This window comes from Arvicanthis niloticus, chromosome 6 (assembly GCF_011762505.2).
Source record: "Arvicanthis niloticus isolate mArvNil1 chromosome 6, mArvNil1.pat.X, whole genome shotgun sequence".
Lineage (NCBI taxonomy): Eukaryota > Metazoa > Chordata > Mammalia > Rodentia > Muridae > Arvicanthis > Arvicanthis niloticus.
Genome location: NC_047663.1, coordinates 67,240,267 through 67,263,504, shown reverse-complemented (window position 1 = coordinate 67,263,504; position 23,238 = coordinate 67,240,267). Strand labels below are relative to the sequence as shown.

At 46.2% G+C, this 23,238-nt stretch overlaps 1 protein-coding gene across 4 annotated transcripts in view; it reads right to left on the bottom strand.

The window, feature by feature from the left end:
* Positions 1-23,238, bottom strand: part of Slc22a4 (solute carrier family 22 member 4) — a 44,826-nt gene that overhangs the window by 9,805 nt on the left and 11,783 nt on the right. For 2 of the 4 annotated variants that reach the window (XM_034506395.2, XM_076936843.1), the window contains 4 exons: positions 15,001-15,104; positions 12,704-12,858; positions 4,091-4,262; positions 2,701-2,827 (listed from right to left, as the gene is read on the bottom strand). In XM_034506395.2, the coding sequence (XP_034362286.1) occupies positions 2,701-2,827; positions 4,091-4,262; positions 12,704-12,858; positions 15,001-15,104 (558 nt within the window). Of the gene's footprint in view, positions 1-2,700; positions 2,828-4,090; positions 4,263-12,703; positions 12,859-15,000; positions 15,105-21,339; positions 21,438-23,238 lie in introns of those variants that run through there. The other 2 variants (XM_076936845.1, XM_076936844.1) reach the window with 2 other exon arrangements.

Here is a 23,238-nt window from a genome sequence, read left to right as displayed (position 1 = left end):
CTGTCTCTGAAACCTATAAGAACAATGAAATGATTTCAGTTGCCTTGGTCATGATGTTTTGTCACAGCAATGGAAAAGTAACTAGGACACTCTGTTTCCACCTTCCAGGGCTGCAATTACAAGTGGGTCACCATGCCTTCTGGACATTCACATGGGTTCTGGGGATCTGAACTTGGGTCCTCACACTGGCATGGCACCACTAAGTCATCTTCTCATACTCATGGTGCCTTTTCTCTGCACATTATACAGAGGACTTGCCTCTAGCAGTATATAATATGGTATAATATAATATAATATAATATAATATAGGTACAGGAACATCAGGACAACTATATTCTTGAATCCAGTGATTGTTCCTGGTCTTCAGAGAGCCACCCAAATGTCTCTGGATTAGGTACATGACTAGGTTGAAGGGACTTCCAAAGCCAGGGAAGCTTTAGGCTATCCTTCAAGATGATGCTACTTAAATGGCTTCCTGTCTGAATTAATGACACAGCCCCTGGTATGAAGTGAAAATCGCAGTTCACCAGAACATGCGCTTGATCCCAGAGAAACCCTGCAAAATCACACCTCGGTAGCAGCGTGATCTCTGGAAGTCATTTCTCTGTGCTTCCATGCTCTTTCCTGTAAAACGAAGCTCACAGACCTCCTCGCAGAGACTAATGTGAGCATCGCATGAGTCAGACAAACTCCCTGGCACTTAGTTGTGTCTTCACTGGCATTCCAAATAGGGTGTATTGGCTGGTGAGGGTGCTGCAGATCCTCCTACATGGGGTCCTAGAGGGTGGTGAAATGGGGAGATGGCACAGTCGGGGGAAATCGAGGGCTCTATTTCTTTTAATGGGTGTATCCAGTTCAAGATAGATGCACAGCAAACAGAAACAAGGTCTCATGAGGGGTTTGTGTTTCTGGACTTTATTCTTATTTGTCCATGTCAATTTTCTGATGCTTCCCTCTGTGTCATCTCATCTCTACATTCACACTGTCACACTGTGTATTTCTTAAAGATAGGGATGAAGCTTTCTCTCTGATAAATACACTAATAGCCCTAAATGGCAGAAGCATTAGTTGTGGCCAATGTCCTTCTTGTATCCAGTTAAGTTTACCAGGACTGGGATGAACTTCTGAATTCAAACAGCAAAGGATTAAGAATGCTTTGTCCCAACCTGGACCCGTGGGGCTCTCAGAGACTGAACCATTAACCAAAGAGCACACACAGGCTGAACCTAGACCTTCCCCCACATATGTAGCAGATGCGCCACCCAGCCCACACACAAACCACGGATGCAGCCACAAGGATCTTCTTCAGTGTCCTGAGGGTCCTCTCCCTCATCCTGGCCAGCAGTACCCTGAGCTCTACTCACCTGTGTTAATCTTACACAGGTTTTCCAAGTGTGGACCTGCCTCCTCAGGCCTTGGCCACCCTGCTGTCATTCTGTACACTGCTGACATGCAGTGTCTGTTCCTTGGGGTCCTTAGCATCTCTTTCCTGTGTCACCATGTCTCTTCACATTAAACCCTCTTGCCCCCTTCTGTAATTCCATGATCCTTTAGTGTGGGGGGGCTGTATCTTAACTTTCTTGTCTTCTCTAAGAGCCAGCATAACATGACACCCCCAAGTCCTCCCCATTACAATGTACCACAAACCCATGGAACATCAGCTTTTCCTCAAGGTCACCTGCCTTGAGGAATGGAGCCTTGAGCCTGCGCTCTTAAGCACTGAGACTTTGGACATACCAACTGAAGATATATACTACTCCCCTGCAAGGCATTGGTGTAATTAAGGATACAGTGGGAACTGAAGGTTGGCCAACTCTGATGTATATTTTCCAGGTACTGTGGGTATCTAAAAATCATCAGTGCATGCATAACCTTGTAATGGTTAGGCACACATGCCAACACAAAGTTGAAAACTTGCAAAAAGAAAAGAGAGCCTATTCAGCAGGTGGTGCACCAAACTGGATATCTACCAGAGTCCTGTCTTTTGCCTGTTCAAAAATCAACTTAAAATGGACCAAAGATCTTATTTAAAAACCAAAATGCTAAAACTTCTAAAAGAAAACATAAGGAACACTCTTCAGACATTGGGGTAAGGGAGAGTTTACAGAACAGAGTCTCACCAGCACAGGAAAAGCCCCAATTATCAGCAGCTAGGACGGCATGAAATTAAAAGTTTCTGCACAGCAAAGGAAATGACTGCAGAGCAAATATCTCATAGAATGGGAGAAATTCTTTACCAGCTAATATCCAGAATTCACAAAGAGTCGTATAATTACTAAGAGGACAGAACTGCCAATCAAAAACTGGGCTTATGAATTGAATGGATAGTTGGAAGAAAGAAGAAAGAAAGAAAGAAAGAAAGAAGGAAGAAAGACAAATGCCTAACATTGTTCTTAATTTATAAGTAGTCCTTTAGGTAGATATTTTCAGAAAGAGGGGATGTCTTACTATACTACTCAAGCTGGCCTTGAGCATCTGGCTTTAGAAGTCGTCAGGCCCTGACTCCTGAGAATGTTGGAAAACAGGTGTGCAGCACCATGCCTCCTAAGATTTTTACCTGAGAATGTAATTGTAATTCTTAGCACAGTGCCTGGTGCATTGTGGGTACTTAACAGGTAGCGAGTTACACTAAATTCCATAAAAGGAAGTCTCTGCAGAGCTGATCTCAAAAGGGTCGTCTGCACATAGGTTCTCACTCACCTCCAGAGGATCGAATATCACTGCTGGCGCCACAATGCTGTTCATCTTTGCGGCTTTCTGGATGATCTGTTCTGCCTCTGCAAATCTCCTCTGGGATATCAGCCACCGGGGAGATTCTGGAATAAACCTGGAATTCATTTGCAATGGTTCATAACCTTTTATAACCACAGGATTTGATGTTAGCAAACATATGTAGCAAAATGTCCTAGGTCATTTTAATGTTGCAAATACTCTATATAGTTTTAAATAAATAAATAATACACACACACACACACACACACATTTATCGTTAATCAGTGGTAGAGAGATAAGGACATCAATCCATCCACAAAACTTTTGACCCAAAATTTATTCTGCCTACAAGAAATACAGGGATGGGGAATGGATCAGAGCCTGAGGGAATGGTCAGTCGATAACCAGTCCAATTAGAGATCCATCCCATGGGCAAGCACCAATCCATGACACTATTAATGATACTTTGTTATGCTTGTAGACAGGAGCCTAGCGTGGTTGTCCTCTGAGAGGCTGCTGATTCAAATAGATGCAGAGACCCAGAGTCAAACATTGGATGAAGCTGGGGGACTCTAATGGAAAAGTCCCTGAAGGGGACAGGAACTCCACAGGAAGACCAACAGAGTCAACTAACCTGTACCCTTGGGTCTGAACCGCCAAGCAAAGGGCATACACAGACTGGATGGAGGACCCCTGCACATATGTAGCAGATGTGCAGCTCAGTCTGCATGTGGGTCCCTAACAACTGGAGCAGGGACTATCCCTAAAGCTGTTGCCTGTCTGTGGAATCCACTCCCCTAACTTGGCTGTCTTGTCTGGCCTCAGTGGGAGAAGAATCGCCTACCCCTGCAGAGACTTGATGTGCCAGGGTGATGGGGATGGGGGGGGGGGTGGGTTCTACGCTCTCAGAGGAGAAAGGGAGGGTGAATGGGGGATGGGCTGTGGGAGGGGAGACAGCGATCGAGATGCAAAGTGCATAAAAATTTAAAAATGCAATGAAAGGTTTTTAAAATTAAAAGGAATGAAGGAAGGAAGAAAGGAAGGAAGAAAAAAAAAAAAAGGGAAAGTGCCCAAAACTGAGGACAGAATTAAAGACTCAACCCAGTAGTACCAGCTCCACAAACAACATGGAAATAAATGGGCATGAGTCTGGAGTGGGAAGCATCTGGAAGAAGGCTAGCATTCCTGAGAACAGGCTTTGTATAGTGCACATTTGTATAACCCACTCACTGAGATGCAGACTGCTGGAAGTGTGGAGGCCCCAGGGCAAGCTGCAGTAGAGAGCATGCAAATGCAGCTAGGTGAGCAGTGGGCTTATCTCTGGGGTGCCTGCCTGCCACACAGCAGAGGGCTGGCTGGGAATGGCGGTTGTACTCACCACCAGAGGGGGACACAGAACAGCCCAGGCAGTGTCAGGGCCAGCAGCAGCATCCTCCAGTCTCGGATGAAGTATGCAAACAGTGGCAGTACCATGTAGCCGATTGCAAAAAATGTACAGACTCCTAATGTGGAGAAGATGATGCGAACCGACTTGCTCAGGATTTCAGTTCCTGTTCAAAACAATGGCAGTATTAGGATATCTGTTCTCTTCAATATTTGCCTTTTTGAGACAGGGTCTCTTTCCAGCACTGGAGATTGAACCCGTGTATGTTTGACAAGGGCTCTACCAATGAAACTACTGCCTTCTGACAATGCTGTGTTTTCAGAGAAAGGCCAGTGTGAGACACAGAGACTGTCTTGTCCAGGAGACAAGAAGTGGCTCTTTTAAGACACTGTGTGGAGTCAGGCTGTGGGAGGCTTGTCCTCCACAACTCTCATCTGTGTGTGAACACTCACTGGCCCATGAGACAACAACAGTAGCTCTCCCAGCTGTCAGGACACACCCCCTGTCCTTGACCCCTGAGACATGATACTCAGGAGCCAGCTGCCTCTGGAGTTTCCCAGAGCTGGCAGCCAGCACTGGAGCTGGTGTTCTCCAGGCAGACAGTGTTCTATTGTCTTTGTAGGTGACAGCCCAGGTGCCAGACACATAACTAGTGACCAAAGCAAAGGCTCAAGGCTACAAGCAGTTAGTTGGTATTGTCTGGGGAAGGCGGAACTGGCAGCTGGTTTCCGTCCTGTGCAGCAAGCAGCTCAGCAGGCCACTCGGCAGCGGGTTTTCAGAAATGATGTCACTTAGGTCAGGGTTCTAACACAGCATCCTCTGTCATGAAGCCTTAGCCCTTTCTAGAATCCACTCTGGGCCTTCTGACCTGAAGGCAGAGATATAGCCGACAGCAAGAGCTTTTTTTTTTTTTTTTTTTTTTTTTTTTTTTTTTTTTTTTTTGGTATAGGACACTTGCCCACGCTACAAAACTCTAGTAATATTGATGGTCAACTTGAAGGATCTAGAATCACCCGGAAGAGAAGACTTTGAGCATGTCTGTGAGAGTTTCTGGATTGGGTAAACTGAGCTAGGAACAGCCTTCGCAAATGTAGACAGGACTGGTGCATGGTATGGATGGTATGGGCTCCTCAGCTGAATAGAAAAGGAGAAAGTAAGTCACAACCCCATTCGCTCCCCTTCTGATGCTTTTCTTTCAGTTTCTTGAGAGAGCTGAAGCTGGGTATCTCACGATCTTCACAGCGCCACCAGATTTCTAAGCCCAGGGCCATCCTTCAGCCTACAGACCCATTCCAAAGGATGCTGTCTGATTACTCTGTGTTTCATGAGTGTCATTTTTCAGATGTTTCCTTACTCCGTGAATGAGTGTACTCTACCATAACCTGGCTGTCTTTGGGTCTTTGGCTGGGATTATAATATGGCAATGAATGGATACATGGTGTGTGTGTGTGTGTGTGTGTGTGTGTGTGTGTGTGTGTGTGTGTATTCTTCCTAAGCGAAAATCCAGAAGCCAAGAATTTGATCATGGAAAAGAAGAAACACACACAGGACCCATTTATGTGTGAGTCCAGGGAGAGAAACCGTGGCACCGGGACAGGGTCTGAGAGCAGACAGTAACAGCTTCAGCATGATTTGGCCATGCACCAGGTAGGAACCAGGCAAGGACAGAGCTCTGCCAGCCTGTGGATCACAGTGGGCTGTACAAACGACTCTGTAATAGCGCCACTGCTCTTTAACTTTGAGACCTCTCCCTTCCTTATCATCACCACCATGTCATCACCACCATCATCATTATCACTACCACCATCATCATATCCACCATCATCTTCACAGCCATTACTTTTCTGGACAGTTCTTTAAGCCCCACTTCAGGGTAAATGCCTATATAAATGATCCCTTGGACTGTCATCTCACACACGTTCAACTGAGACATAAGGAGTTGAAGCCACTTGCCTACAATCATGTATCTGTAACAGTGACACAAACTGGAAGTGGCAGCTCATAGTTAAAACCCCAGAACTCAACAAGTGGGAGGAGGAAGACTGGGCGCTCTTTGGCAGCATAAATTCCTAACCCAATGTCAGCTTGGGCCATAAGAGAGCATGTCTCAAAAACACAAACAAATGGGCAAGAGAGGTGGCTCGGTGGGTAAAGTGTTGTCTGATCAAGCAAAGACCTGAGTTTAAATCCCAAGAGCCTGTATGAAAACTGGGTATGACTGTACATGTTTGGAGCTCCAGCTCTTGGGGATGGGAACAGGAAGATTCTGAGAGCTCACTGGCCAGCCAGTCTAGCTGAAATGGTAAGTTCCAGATTCAGTGAGAGAGTGATAGAGGAAGACAGAACATTAACCTCTGGTTTCCACACATGCACATACACACACTTGAATGTCATACATGCACATATACACATGAACAGAACCCAACAAATCAGAATCCCAGGGCAAACAAATAAACCCCTGTACGGTGATAAGGATGTAATCGGTATCTGTCAACATATGCATGTCTAGCCTTCAAGAAGAAAATTGCTTGGGGAAACCCTTTGTCTTATGGACCAGTCCATCAGCTGGGATGCGAGTGGAGACCCAAGGGGAGATGTATCTCCCCCCCCCCCCTTGTGAGGCTGAATGTCTTTCAGTCCTTCCTGGGCTGATCACTAAACTGGCTAAGAGACAAGCAGTTCTCTCTAAGGAACATCAGAAAAGGGCCCAAGTCTGGGAGACACAAGAAGCTCTCTGTGTGCTCACCTGAGGAAAAGACCCATGGCAAAGATGACTTCCATATTTGCTCACCCAGATCCCTGCCCCCCTCCTCTGTCCCATGGGCTCCTGATCCTAGGCAAAGCCTGGCTTCTGAGTGTCTCTGGAGAACAACATTCTCACATCCCAATCAAAGGGCATGTCCTGGTTCTGATGCGACCAGGGGCAGCTCTAGGGCAGTATGCCACTAACTGGCTCCTCTACCTGGCAGGCTCCCTTCCCTTTGCACCAACATGTTGTCATCCAGCCCCAGGAAGCACGGGGCACTCTCCACAAGGAGGCAACAGGACATGCACCTCAATGCGACTGAAGCCTGCAGCTGATTCTAGCTCAGGGAACAAGCTTGGGAATGGATGTGCTAGGATGGACTGAGGGGGCAGTGTCCAGCATCACAATGGGGAGAGAGAGGATGCACCTCTATGCTAAGTCCCTCTGTGAGGGTAAATACTGCTTGTCAATTTAATGGGATCGAGAATCACCTAGGAGACAAATCTCTGGTATGTTTGTGAGGGGTTTCTGTTGTAGATTGTTTCTAATGCTATTTGTGTTCATTTGGCTCCTGAAATTACACAGGAACCCGCACCTCTGTGCTGAGGGTCCCTGCCCCGAGTTGGTTCTGATTGGGAAATAAAGTTGCCAGCAGCCAATGGCTGGGCAGGAAGACAGAGGTGGGACATTTTGGATACCTGGGCAAGAAATGCAGGAGAGAAGGAAGAGGGGGTTCCTCCATGACAAGGGCATAGGAGATGGATCACGCTGGGAAGGTGCAGAGGGAGAGACGGCTGAAATGTAGGTGCAAAGGGGAAAGTGTCCCCAGGAGGGTCCAGGATAGCAAGGATAAAATATAGATTTAGTAAGTGTGTTAACTCAGGAATATCAGAGGGGAGTGTGTTAGCCATGTGGAGGTCCAGAAGTGGCCTAGCCATTAAGCTAGTTAAAGCATATTAAAATATAAAGGTGTTATGTATGTGTGTCCTTCTTTCCAGCTGGGATCCAGAACATAAGGGCGGGTAGCAATAAGTGTGTGTGTACAGGAGATTGAGTGGATTTAACAATTTACCTAATCAGGTTTCCAGATTGGATTAACTGAGGAGGAAGGTCCACCATAAATGTGGGTGGAGCCAGGGTATGGGATAGGGTGCTGGGCTGAACAAAATGGCCAGGGCACAAGCATCTATCTCCCTCTGCTTCCTGACTGGAGATACAGTATGGTCAGGGGACTCCCACTCCTGCCGCCAACACAGAAAATAAACTCTGGGTTTTTGAGGTAAGCTAGCCTGTGGTATTTGGCTATGCTATTCCATTCAAAGAGACCAGGACAAATGTTTATTTCAAGTTTAAAACATTTAAGGACTGGAGTATAGGTCAGTTATACAGTGCATGCAAGAAACCCTTGGTTTGCCGGGCAGTGGTGGCGCACGCCTCTAACCCCAGCACTTGGGAGGCAGAGGCAGGTGGATTTCTGAGTTCAAGGCCAGCCTGGTGGTATACAGAGTGAGTTCTAGGACAGCCAGGGCTACACAGAGAAACCCTGTCTTGAAAAACAAAAAACAAACAAACAAAAAAAGAAACCCTTGATTTGATTCTTAATATAAAAAGATAAGTACATTAATAAATTAGGGAAAAATAATACAAAATAAGGATGTGGTTGATAAAAGCTGTGTAACTGATGTAGTTAAACTTCAAATATGTCTGAGATCCCTGATAGCCAACGTTACAGAACATGCCATCAGGTGACGCTTATTGAAAGGGAAACACTCGGACTGGAGGAGACAAGCTTTAAACATGTCTAAAGAGATGCTATAGCAAGGACGGCAGGGTGGGGTGGGGTGGGGGTGGGGTAGCGGTTGGGCGCTGATGCTAGAAGTACTAGAGAACACTGAATTAGTGAATCAGTCAAGGAAGGAGGTGCTTAGGTTTTCTGTAGTCAGGAAACCAGAGGGCGCTGCTGCGCTGCAGGAAAACCAGCAGCCACCACGCCTGTCCTCCACCAAATCCTCCCTCACAGAGAAGTGGTTCATTACTGGGGATGAAGGAGAACCGCTGCTGGCATCTTACCCAGAAGTCTTTAGGCAGGCTGAGGCTGCTATGCCTGAGATTGACATGGGGTCTAGAAAGCTGGGGTGTGAGAGGGTCATTGACCCTGATTTTGAGTCTCACCTCCCCCACCCTGGAGGTGCATCCACCGTGTGTTGCTTTGAGGAACTTGAGTTTGGCTTGCCTTTTGTATTATCCTAAGACTCTTGCAAGCCTGGTGAGGTTTTCAGAGCAGCCCAGAAGGCTCATTTCTGTACTGCTTTGGAAATAATTCAGGCTCTGGAATCAACGCAAAGATCAATTCCTAAGATGGATGTTTACCATCCCAAGCATCCAGATTCCCAGACCTGGGAGGATCAAAGTTCAGGGAACTTTTAAATGAAAATGTTGGGTTTAAATTTGGCTTTGAGGGAAAAAAACAAAACATAACAAAACAAAACCAACCAACCAACCAACCAACCAAAAAACCCAACAACAACAAAAGCTTGGAAAGTAGCTATTTTATTCCTGAATCACTAGAGGGCGCTGCTGCACTGCAGGAAAACCAGCAGCCACCATGTCTGTCCTTTGAGGGTGTACTCCCTTGCAGGAGCTGCCTGGGATTCCATCTGTTCTGGGACAGATCAGTTTTTAGTGACACTCTTAGGCCTTCAGACTTAAGATCTTAACACAAATGTTATCCAGGAACCTAATGTTAGCAGTTTCCCCCTGAATCCACTAGAATGAGAAGAATGGAGTCAAGCAGACAGGGGATCATGTGTCTGCTCAGCCTTCTCTATTAGTTGTTGGCTTGACACACCTAAGCTCCAACCCACCCTTGACCAGGCCCTCTTCTTCTCTACCCTGCGTGTGAGGTCATGGCCACGTGGGGAGGAGGGAGAGCTGTGGAAGGCAGTGCCAGGGCTGTGGGACTTGAGGGGTCTGCGGCTGCAGCTGGGTGGCTGGGCCTGTGGATAAAGTGCTTGCCGTACAAGGACAAGGAAGTGAGCTCAAATGCCCAGGACCCACCTAAAAGAGCTGCGCACTGTGGAGCACACCTGAAATCCCAGTGCTGGTGGGACAGGGACAGGAGGCCTCTGGGGTAAGTTAGCCTGAGAGCTCCAAGTTGGTTTTTGTTTTTCTGGTTTTTGTTTATTTTTTTCAAGACAGGGTTTCTCTGTGTAGTCCTGGGTATCCTGGAACTCACTCTGTAGACCAGGTAGACCTCAGAACTCAGAAATCTGCCTGCCTCTGCCTCCCAAGTGCTGGGATTAAAGGTGTGCGCCACCACTGCCCAAGCTCCAAGTTTAATGTAAAAGCTCTATGCTAAAAAATAAGGTGAATGGCTGGCTGGTTGGCTCAGTGCCAAGTTTAATAATCTGAGTCGACTGCCAGGGCCCAGCATGGTGGGAGGAGAGAATGAACTTTCACAAGTTCTCTGCTCTTCACACCTGTGCTATGGCTTGTGTGTACCCCCTTCCACATACAAAGTAAACATTTAAAAAAAATAGGCAGAGAGCAATTGTGAAGGGCACCTCATGTTTCCTCTGCCTTAACCTGCCCACACTCCTGAGCTTATACTTATACATACATACATACACACACAGACACAGACAGACAGACAGACAGACACACACACACACAGACACACATAGAGACAGACACACACACAGACAGACGGACAGACACACAGACAGACACACACAGAGAGACACACATAGAGACAGACACACACAGAAACAGACTGACAGACACACAGACAGACACACACACAGAGACACACATAGAGACAGACACACACAGAAACAGACTGACAGACACACAGACAGACACACACACAGAGACAGACTGACAGACACACAGACAGCCAGACAGCCAGACACACACACAAACACACACATAGAGACAGACATACACACAGAGGCAGACTGACACACAGACAGACAGACACACACACACACACATACAGACACACATAAAGACAGACATACACACAGAGAGAGCTTATACTTATACATACATACACACACAGACACAGACAGACACACACACAGACACACATAGAGACAGACAGACACAGAGTCAGACTGACAGACACACATAGAGACAGACACACACACAGAGACAGACTGACAGACACATAGACAGACACACACACACACACACACACACACACACATAGAGACAGACATACACACAGAGGCAGACTGACAGACACACAGACACACACACACACATACAGACACACATAGAGACAGACATACACACAGAGACAGACTGACAGATACACAGACAGACAGACAGACAGACAGACACACACACAGTTAAATAAGTAAAATGCATCAGAGAATGAGGCTGTCTGGCTTTGTCCTTTAACCAGAGCGACCTTCACATCCCACCCCTCCCAGGTCTTACATCACTCATTGCTTGTAGCTCTTTTTTTTTTCTACACAAACTTCTCTGCTCTCTATAGAAATAATAATATTCGTTATGGTGAGGTTTGTTGTTGTTTTGCTTTTATGAGACATGGCATTGCTACATAGCCCAGGCTATCCTAAAACTGATCCTTCTCCTGTCTCTGTCTCCTGAGAAGATGTGTGCATCCTCACAGATAGCCTCAGAAAAACTCCTGTTCCACTCTTCATCCTTGTAAGACTGAGAACCGCTTTCTTCAGGGCCTGTTTAATAGAGGGCTACCTGTTGAGCCACATGAGACCATGTGGCTCCTGCTTGCTCCATCTCTTCCTGTGAGTCCTCTCTCCTCAGACACGAGGCTGGGCCCGTGGCAAGAGGTCCTTCACCAATAATTAAAGGAATGGAATTTGGACAATTCCACCTTGGCAACCTGACAGAGGGTGTGCATGTATTTGGCTAACAGAACATACCTCTGCCAAGGCCAGTGAGTCACAGGCTCCTGAGAGCAATCAGAACCACATAGCCAGGTGCAGGAAAGGCCAATTGACTTCTGTTATAGAGCACAATCAATAGTTATACTGGAACAATGGGGATAAACTGGGATAATGTGGGGCCAACCAGAATGCTTGTGCTAAGTGGGCATGGGCCAGATCTCCAACTACGTGGTGGCCTTTGTGTTTACTGTGCTGTGGGTGTTCCACCTCCTCTCATCATAATGACGGGGTATTAGAGAGAATAATGGTGGTGGGGATCGCCCTTTTGAGAACACCCCTGAACAATCTCCATGAAGCTCACCCCATTTTCTCCTCCAGAAAAGCTGGAGAGTGTCCAGGACCTCCCCAAGGCCTAGGAACTGATGGCTTGCCTCCCTCAGCCTGGCCTTCCAACAGTAGAACCGTTATCAGAGAGGCACAGCTGTCCCGTGTGGAGCTCATATGCTCTGGGTGTGGGTTCAGACTCAGGCCAGAGCAGATCTTCCCAGGTGGGACAAAATCCTGCCACCTAGCAAGTGCCTTTTCTTCCTCTGTGTATGCCACATCAACCCCACTCAGTCCCTTTGTAGGCCACCAGCCTTCTGCCTTCGTAGCCCAAATCAAGGACTTCATATTCCTGTTGCCTCTCTCCGAGGACCTCCTGTCCCTAGCCCCTTGCTCCTGGGAATGTGTCTCTGCTGCTGTGTGGTTACTTCTTCCCAGTTGGAGCTCTTAGATCTGGTCATATTCTGGCCCAATGCTGATGTCCCCTGTGAACTCCTGTCCTGCTGTGACTGGTTCAAGATACCCAAAGCTGCAGCCCCCTCCAGCACACACATGTATCCAAGGTTGAGGACACTTTGGATGCACACTCAGTGGCTCCCTGCTCCCTGGCCTTTTACAGGGTTGCAAGAAAGGGCATTGAAACCTGAAAGTCATTCCTACCTAGTATGAAGGCCACCACGTAGTTGGAGATCTGGCCCATGCCCACGATGGCAAATAACACAGTAAACATCTCCCAGTTGATTGAGAAAATCTGCACGAAGCTGAATCCAGTCTGCACAGCCATGGTTGCAAAGAGGATTTTCTTCCTGCCAAACCTATAGAACATAGCATAACACTGTAATTCAGGGTCTGTTGTAACACCAAGCCTAGCTTCACTGTAGGCTCTGTCTTGTGTCAAAACTAAGGCAGATGTATGTTTGGCTCTTTGTTTGTTTGTTTGTTTGTTTGTTTCCCTGTGACATTCTGTCAGCTTCCTCCCTGGAGGACCATCCATCTGCCCAGGAACTACCTTCTGAGGTACTAAGCCTTTCTTCTGGAAAACACAGAGCATCTTCTGTGAGAATCACATTGACAAATCTGATTTTATGAAGGAGACTTAGGAGGGCCGGGGTGTGGCTTAGTGGACAGAATGCTTGCTTAGCATGAATGAAGCTCTGGCATTGAGCCCTAGAATGAGAAAAACTGGGTGTGGTGGGGCAAAGCTGTAATCCCAGTACTTGAGAGGTTGAGGCAGGAGGATCAGAAACTCAAGGCCACTGTTATCGACACAGCAATTTTGAAGCCATCCTCAACCATCCTGGGCCTGACTCAAACAAAACAAAACAAAACAAAACAAAACAAAACAAAACAAAACAAAACAAAACAAAAATACCCCTTCAAAGTGCAGTTTGAAGACACTGCTTCTGTCACCCACATGGGAATTCTGTAAGTTTAGAAACTCCCTCAAGGGCTGTTGCTTCTTAACCTTGGCTTCACTTGGAAGCCCCAGAGAGCTTTAAAAATGACAGACAGTTCTTGACTTACAATGGTTCAGCTTAGGACGTCATGACTCTACAATGGTGGGTAAGTGCTGTACACTTGGTTAGAATACCTGCTTGGAATTCTGGCCTTGGATTCTCTCCACTCTCCCTGCTGGACAGAGATATCGCCTGTGGGCCTCTGTGCTGAGCAGCATGGCTGCATAGCTGACAGTGGGTGGGGGGTGGGGGAGGGGAACAACTGGTCCTCTAAGGTTGGTTGGCTGTTTGCTGAGCTAGTATGTGGTATTAGGTGTGTGGAGAGTCTTTTCAATCTAACATCTCTTCAGTTTAGGATAGGCTTATCAGGACAGGCCTTAGGGAAAGTTAAGAGCATTCCCTGCTCATGTCAGCACCCCACTCTGCCCAGGTCTTATTTATCTGCAATGTGGTGTGAGTATTGGGGTGTGATGAAGTTTCCCAGGTGTGTCTATGTGTCTCTAAAATTGAAAATGACTGCTTTATGGGGAGATGTCATTCTCAGTCATGTCTGTTGCGTCACTGATCAATTTAAGCTTTAAAATTTCACTCTGGTAATGACCCATGGGCAGGTGGAGGATGGGCATGGCCAAGCACTTCCTGCCTCATTCCCACTGGGCTTTAAAGCTTTGGGGAGCTGAAATCCCCAGGAAGCTTTTTCCAACACTGCCAGTTAGCACTGTCTTGGCCACAGGAGAACATCTAGAGCAGGTAAACACAACTTGGGATACTGCAATCTTGACCTCACGAAGCCTGTTAGGTCTGGTGGCCAAAAGCCAGCCTGGGTCAGTTCTGTGGCTGCAGGCCCAGCCATGGCTCAGCTCCCAGGCTCAGAGAGTTCATAGCAGGGGCTGCTTGGCTTGACTCAAGCTTTTGGCTGTTTGTGCAGCAATGACATGTCACCTACTCCCTACCCTGACAAGAGTTGTGGGCAGAGTGTGGGGCAATGATGACAGCAGCATCCTGTTCTGTGTAGGGGTGTGGGATCCAAGGACTCCACTTTCTAGTGAGGTTGATACTTCCATATCTTTGGCCAAAGCCCCGTGAGCTCAGTCTGGGAGTGTGACAGGAGTGGGTGCTGGCAGGATGCTGCGGGCAGAGTTACATGTTAGTACCATCTGTGAAAGACTTATTTATTTACTTTTCTAGTTTGTCACTCAGTGGATAGGCAAGATCCTGTTATGTGGGGGCGGTACAGTCAAGACTGTACAGTAGATCTATCTGGGAAAGATTTATCTAGTTAGTTAGTCAGATAGGGTCTTGATATAGAGTTCATGCTGACATTGAACTTTAAATCCTCTTCTCAGGCCCTAGCATCCCAAGAACCAGGCTCCTCCTACTGTTTACCCAGTGCCTAGAGGGTTCTTCTCTGTGTAGAAAGCCCATGAATTTGGTCTTATGTCAAGATAAGCTGACATGATAAATAGCTACACCCCATCGCTCCCCATCCAGTGTCCTTACCTGTCTGACAGCTGCCCAGACACGAAGGAGCCGCAGAGAACGCCTACGAAGAACAGGGAGGTGGTGAGGGGTGTCTTCCAGTCATCCTCACACACCAGATTCCACTGCCAACAAGACAGCATGCAACGTGAGCCCAGTCCTCCAGCAGGACCCACCCGTGCCCCACTCCAAGGAGCTCCAGATGGGTGCCAGGTGCACTGCCCTGCCTTGTGCTGGCTTGCTGGCTCAGTGCAAAGGGTACAGGCCATATGGCTCTGAGTTTGACTCTGCCATTCAATGTGACAAGTAGCTTGGGATGTGTCACCATCCATCGCTTCATCGAGATGTAGCTTCCTCTTCAAGAGGAAGGAGATGGCTTCAATCTGCTTATATAATGTATTAAGAAGGCCAGTGAACCCTCAACCACAAAGCAGTGTGACGCAAAGGAATCCTTGTCCTTTTGAAGCAGCCTAGCATAGGGAGTGGGCAAGATTTGAAAAGCCAGGAAAGTAGGGCATAAGACATGGCCAGTTGGTCCAAAAGTAAAATGTCATCTCCTTTGCTGAGAATTGAAAATAGCCCCAGTGCTGTGTGAGTTTATTTTTTTTAAGTGACTTCTCTGGAAAATCTCTGATCCCCTAAAACCTAAATGGAGCATCTGACCCATTTCAGAGACCATTGTGCTAGTCTTACCCACCCTTTTCAAGGGTTGTCTAAGCCACCTTCCTCAAATCCTCTCCCCTCCTTTCCATAGCCTTCTCAACAGTATGGTCCCTGCCAGTCCACAAGGCCCTGTGGGCTGCTACCAAGCTAACAAGTTCCTGCTGCTGGATCCATAAAACCAGTTTCAGCTTGAGTTTCTGTTCCCAGATTTCCTCTGAAGTCAATTCAATCCAGTCTCAAGGGAGGGTGCAGCGATTTCAAAATGTGTTTGATGACTTTTGTTTATGTATTGTGTATGTATGGGAACGGTGCGTCACAAGATGATCTGGCTGAGGAGAAGGACCCTTGCCTCTGGCCCATCCCTCGCTCCCCTAGATGAACAACCTATGTCCACAGCGTTTGCGGGGCAGTTCTGTTCTTATTCCCCACAGCTGCCCTCAAAGCATAGTTGATTTACATTAATTCATGCAGATGCATCATTTCATATCTCATTCTGTAGTACAGAGAGGACTTTTTTGAAACACAAACAAACAAACAAACAAACAAAAACAAAACAAAACAAAACAAAAAACCCACATAAGCCAAAAAGCTAAGGCAATCAAGGGAAACGGAAAGTCAGGGAGGTTATAAAAACTCAGGCCAGAAGTCACACCAGACAGTCCTGCTCAAAAGTCTGGCTCTGGCAATGGGGTTTGAGAGCCGGCTTTATAATTTTTTCCTAGCAGCTCAGCTTCAGAAGGGCTTCATGCCCCACAGCGATTAAGCCTTCTGCAGAACAACAGCTTGGCTAAGTGCTGAGACTCAAGAATTAGTTCTTGAGACTTCCTTCCATAAAGGGTCACTTTAGACCCCTGATGCTGCTTGGGGTGTCAAAGCATAGCTCTGCAGAAGAAAATCATGGACCAGAAAGTCAGCTCTCTAACCCTCAGAAACAACCCAAGGATCAGTTCAAGGCAATTTAGACCGAGGTTGCCTTACCTCATGCTGTGGTGTGACTCTTCACTAAAACTTATGGTGAAATTTAATCCTACTGTAAGGTATTAAGCAAGTAAACAGACTTAATTCAGCGATGGCATTTGGAGTGATTAAGGTTAAATGAGGTGATACCGGTGGGACTTAATCCAAAGGGACAGCAGCTTCAGAAGAGGACAGATCTAAGTTAACAAGTTTTCTGTCTCACTGATGCCCTGTGCAAGAAGGCTCAATTGAGACAGTCACTGAATTTGTACTCCTCCGCCTTCATAACCTAGAGTTGAATAAGCCTTTATTCTGTATGTGTGTTGGTATGTGTGTATGGCGTGTAATATATATTTATATGTGTGTTACATACATGTGAGTATGCATCCACACATCCGGGGTGGGAGTAGAGGAATGCTTCAGGTGTCTTCCACTATCACTTTCTGCCTATTCCTTTGAAATAGGGTCTGAAATAGGAACTGAAAGCTCACAGTTTAGATATGGGGATTTGAACTCAGGTGCATAAGCATCGGCACTGCAAGCACTCTTCCTCACTGAACCATCTTGCCAGTCCAAACCTTCATTCTTCATAAATTACCCAGAAATGGGGCCAGTGAGATGGCCCAGAGTGTTAAGGTGCTTGCTGAGTAAGCCTGGCCACCTGAGTTCAATTCCTGGAGCTCATGTAATGGTGGAAGGAGAGAACCAACTTTGCAAAGTTGTCCTCTGACCTTCACCAGTTAAAAAATAATTACTCAGAAATAAAAATGGACCTGAGGTCCCTGAGTGAACCCTGGGAGACAAGGCGGACAACAAGCCTTCTACTGCTGTCCAGCCAGGCTACTATGCTTTGTCAGCCTATGGACCAGAAGGAGTAGGTGAGAGTCACCTGAATGAATGGGTGTCTTCTTCCAAAACTAACTGGCCAAAGCTTGGAAGGCAGCTTTGAGCTCTAACCCTGACAGAGAAGACACATCACTCTATCTCCAAGGGCAGGGCTTGGGACTCCCACTCTTCTTCCAGGAATGTGACACCAGGATACAATTGCTTAGGACTATGATGGGGAGAAGGCTGCCATCACTGAGTTCAGCCATGTACAGCACCCAACAATTGGGCAGAGGTGGTACCATGCCAGCCACCAACCATCACTATTCCACCATCGAGGCAGCAAAGACCTTCCAAGTAGGATGTTCTCTGCTTTGTGGTTTTTGTTTTGTTTTGCTTTTTAACTGTCTCACTGTCAGGACTTTGAGAGTCAAAGAAAGGACTTTGTAACAAGCATGGTGGCACACATCTTTAGTTCCAGGCAGGCAGATCTCTGAGTTCAAGGCCAGCCTGGTGTACAGAGTGAGTTCCAGGACAGCCAGGACTACCAGAGAAACCCTCTCAAAAAGCCAAGCCAACCAACCAACCAACCAACCAACCAAACAAACAAACAAATAAAAGGACTTAGAGACAGAAAAAAAGAGAAAGGCAGTTGGAGGAGGATCCAGACCCAGCATGAGCAAAAACAATGGTGGCAATTCTACGTAACATGTAGGCCCAGTGCAAATTGAACTTACTGGACCCATGATTCAAAAAATGCAAGTACAAAATTTAGATGACCACGCCCCATGCCTCTTCCTCCCTCTATTTCTTAAGTTCTTCCTCTTTCCCTTCCTCTCTCTTCCTTTCTTCTCTCTCTGTGTGTACATCTGTGCTCATATATTTGTCAACATCAAATATTGCACCTCAGGTGCCATCCACTTTATTTTTTGAGACAGGGTCTCTCAGGAGACCTGAGGCTCGTTATTTAGGCCAGGCTGCTTGGTCAGGAAAGCCCCAGGGCTCTCTGTCTACCCCTTCCCAGTGCCAGTATAACAAACGTGCTGCTACACTGAGCTTTTTCACATGCGCTCTGGGGCTCAGACTCGGATCATACTGCTTGCATGGCAAATACTGAGATGACTGAGTCATCTCCCTTACCTCTGAAAATAAGAGTTTCTAGCCAGGCATGGTGGTACAAGTCTAGAGGAGCAAGAATTCTGAGGCTAGCCTGTGCTAGGCAGCAAGCCCTTGGCTGAAAAAAAAAAAGCCTTTAAAGAAAGAAAAAATTCCAAACACAAAAGCAGAACACTGTGATCAAGTGTGGCCCTGTGTGGCTACTACACAGGTTGTACACCATGAAGCTAGCCTCGGGTGAGGAGATCAAACCCATATTCCCAGGACAGAAGGATGGGTGCTGGGGTGGGGGTGGGGGTTGAGATTGAACCAGCTCCTTGCAGCTCTACTTCCTGGAGGTCATGACTGTGAGTCTCTTTCCCTCCATAAGAAGTGATGCCCAACAAGGTGTCCTGACCAGCCATGAGCACACAGTAGCCATTTGCCCGAGTTCCATATTGGGGTACTGCATGTCTTTTGGAGCTGTAGTAAAGGTAAAGGTTGAACAATATGGCTGCCATGGTTAGACCTGGGGCTCTGGTTTCTTTTGAAGGCTTTTGTGCTCAAGGAGTCTCTTTGGAAAGCTGTGAGGGTCTTGGGTTGGCAGACAAATCTTAGTTGTGGCTTGTGGGGCTGTAGTCCAGTAAACCAAGCAGCAGTCCAAAGAGAAGCCAAAGGCTTGTTGGGGAAGCCATTCCCTGTGGTAGCAATGCTGTGGTATATCTGTTGGAAGACCAATTTCTCTCAATGGGACAGAACTGCTCCCTACATGTGAATACACATATGAGCACACAAACCTGCTTCCAGTTAGAGAATCAGAACTTAAAGGCAGAAGCCTCAGTAACCAACTGGCTGGTATCACTTTGGGAATGTTCTTTTAAACCAAATATTAATGTTTCCAAAATGGGCTCCCCATCTCCTCTCTAGTGAAAGAGTGAAATGTAGCAGCCAGCTGGCTCAAGCTATTCAGGGGGATGTGTACTGGATGTACACCCCCAGATCCTCAGGGTCTAAGACTGAGGTTCCTACAACAGAGCAGGGTCTGGTCTACCTGGCTGGATCATATGTCCTTCAGTTCTGTTTCAAAGAAAAGAACCAGGTCACAAGGTCATGAGGAACAGACTGAGGATGGAGGTGGGTGGCAGAGTGCTTACCCAAGCACAAGCCCTGGATTCAATCTTACACTGCTGGGAGGAAAACAAACAACATGAAGAAGAGGTGAAAGGTCACTCTTGGCTTCCTGTGCCTCCCAACATTGATCATAATAAGAGTAACAACTATTGTGGTTTTTTGTTTGTTTGTTTGTTTGTTTGGTTGGTTGGTTTGGTTTTTGAGAGGAGCTCTCAAATAGCCCAGGCTGGCTTTGAACTTGCTATGTATCTGTGGATGACCTTGAACTTCTGATCTTCTCAAGGGCTAAGATTACAGACCTGTGCCACCATACCCAGTGACTGTAGTGTACTGGGTTCTTAGTGTATATGCTGTATTGCTTCTAGAGCTCTCAATGTTGTCCTATGGAATGAATGCTCTTCTTTTCTTGTTTCATAAATGAATAAATGAAGGCATTGAAGTGATGAAGGGACCCATCCAAATTCTTTTTTTAGTGGACTGATCAAAGGAATTAATTAATCATTTGTTCAGCTGACCTTAAATACCTGCCCCAGGCCAGGGTACGTGTTAGGCACAGGACATAGTTCTTTCCTTCATAAACCCTCAAGGTCGAGCAAGACAGACCAGCTATGCACATGTGTATGCATGAAGCCAGCATCCTTGTTAGTAGGCTCTTCTTTGAGCTACATCATCCTTGCCCTCTAGCTAGAGGGAAAAAGGCAGCCTCCCTTATCCTTCATCAGAAGGAGTATGCTTCCATGCCTGAATAGTACAATAATGTTTTAGATTCTAGAACAACACGGGGCTGGGCGTTTGGTACATACCTAAACTGTTGATGAATGAGTACTGACCAAGTTAGGAGAAACAGCAAAGTGTGGTTCTGGGGCTGGGGAGTACCTATACTTTCAAGCGCTATTCTTGAAAGACACCTTTGATTTTGAACTCTCCCAGCAGGTCAAGCCTGGCAGTTTAGCTTGTACAAAAGCTATAAAAGACCATAAAGATAAGTCCTGCACAAGACTGAAAACTGCAAGGCAGTCTGATGCTGAGCAAAGAGCACAGGCTTTCTTGGATGCTGGCACTTCTCATATGTGACCTTGCCTCTCGTTCACTTTTATCAGCCTGCTTCCTTATTTAAAAAAAAAAATCAGTTGCATGTATGTGAGATATCTACGTGTGTTTTATGTATGTACACAGGTACACATGCCTGTGCATGTGCATGTGGAGGCCAGAGGTCAGTGTGGCTGTGTATGTACATGTGTACATTCCTCTGCTGTGTCTATTTTGAGACAAGGTCTCTCACCAGACTTGAGCTTGCCATTTGGCTGGGCCAGTGGGGTCTGCTTGTTTCCATGCCCTTGCCAGCACTGGGGTACCACACTATCATGTCAAGCTTTTATGTGGGCATATGAGATCCGAACACAGTCCCCATGCTTTCACCTTACTGATGGAGCCATCTCCCCAGTCTGCCTGCTTCATCCTTAAAGATGAGACCCAAGTTCCTTCCTGAGACAGGAAATTCAAGTGCAAGCAAACTTCTTTAAGGACAAGTTCCCTCTCAAACACCCCATACCTTTGTGCTAAGAAAAGCCATGACTTAAAGGAGCGTGGATAATAAAGTGTTTACTTGTGAACCTGACTTGAGGAAAGAGATTCTTACAAATAAAACTTCTTCCATCTAAGTATGAAAAAAGCTAGAAAAACTCTTACCACAAGGTCTAAAATCCTTCTATAAACAGACTTTAATCCCAGAGGTGACTGTGAATAAGAAATTAGCATCGGTCCACTTAAGAATGAGCAACAACGGGTCTCTACAGTATCCTCTCAGACAGAGGCAACAGTTAACAACATAGGCATCCACCCCAGCTCTGTCCTTATAACTTGGCTGTGAAAATTCTTGACCATCTGCAAAATAAACAAACAGAAACAAACAAAAACCCTGAGTGTTTAATTCCTTTTTGTTCATGATAGGTTTGTTGAGCTATATTTTACACGACAGAAATCATACTTGTAAACTGTGCAGTTCTGCAGTTCTGGAGGTAGCCACCAAATCCAGTGCGCGGTGTTTTCAAACCATTGTGAGCTTGTATGTGTGTGTGCACATGCATGTATGTATGCGTGTGTTCCTGTTTGATAGTGATAGTATGTGTATGTGTGCATGTGCACGTATGTATGTGTGTGTTTCTGTTTGATATAGTACGTGTATGTGTGAATGTGCATGTGTGTTATGTATGTGTGTGTGTTTCTGTTTGACAGTGATATTTTGTGTATGTGTGCATGTATGTATGTGTGTGTGTTTCTGTGTGATAGTGCTGGTGCCTGATTGACATGGTCCTTGTGTGGAGGTCAGAGGAGAACCTGGGGCATCTGGCCTTGTTTGAGGTAGGGTCTCTTTTTGGTTGCCATTGTGTCTGCCTGATTAACTGGCCCCTGAGCTTCTAGGGATTCCCGTTTCCACCTCTCATCTTGCCCTAGGAGGAGTGGGATCACACACACATACTGGTTCATCTGGCTTGACATGGGTTCTGGGGATCCGAACTCAGGCCCCCATGTTTGTGCCGCAAGCACTTTACTCACTGAGCCAGCTACCCAGTTCAACATCTTCTACATTTGAATACATCATCACTCTTGAACTAGATCTCAAGCCCATCAGCAAGCAACCCTGTTCAATTCTCTTCCCAGCCTAGACACTCTCATCCAGTATCTGAACATGTGAGTTTCTTTATTGGGGATGATTCATACACTACAGTCTGTAATTGTAGTCCGAGGGACAGAACCGAAGGACTTGTCCATGCTGGGCAAGCACTCTGACACCAAGCCACATTCTCAACCTGACATGCTGTCTTTTACCATAGGCCTTTTTAATATGGTGTGATGCTTTCAAGGTTCACCATGCTGCGGAAGCCCGGGTCAGTATTCTGTGCCTTTTTATTGATGGATAATATTCATAGTATTGATATAGCATGGTGTTACCTAAATGTATAGGTATTGCACTGTTTTGGACTACTGTTTATAATGCCATCATATGTATGTATGCAGAAGATTTTGTGTAGACATATATTTTCATTTCCCTTAGGAAATGTAATGTACTTCCCATAGTAACGTTGGGTTATACGGTAAATCTATGTGTAGCCCTTAGGGGCGCTCTCTGTTTTCCAAAGTGGCAATTTCATTTTACAACCCCATTAACAGTGAATGAGGTTTTCAAATGCTCTACAGCACTTGCTGGTGGAGACCTCTTTAATTTTGACCAACCAAGTAGATGTAAGAAGGTCTGTCATCGTGGTTTTGATGGGCATTTTCTAATGATTCTCAATGTTAAAAAAATTTTTTTTTGCATTGTATATGCTGATCAATTTGGGGACTATTGACATTTTGACCATGTGTTTTCTGCTTTGTGAACAGAACATGGGATGTCTTTTTATTTATATCTTTAATTTCTTTTAATGATGTCCTGTAGTTTTCAGAGTATACATTTTGAAAAACATTTGGTGACACTTATTCCTAAACAGATTTCTTCAAATGTAGCGCTGCCAGAAACACTCTTAATTTATTTTTATTTACATGTATGTGCCTGTGTGAGTTCAGGGACATGGAGGCCAGAAGAGG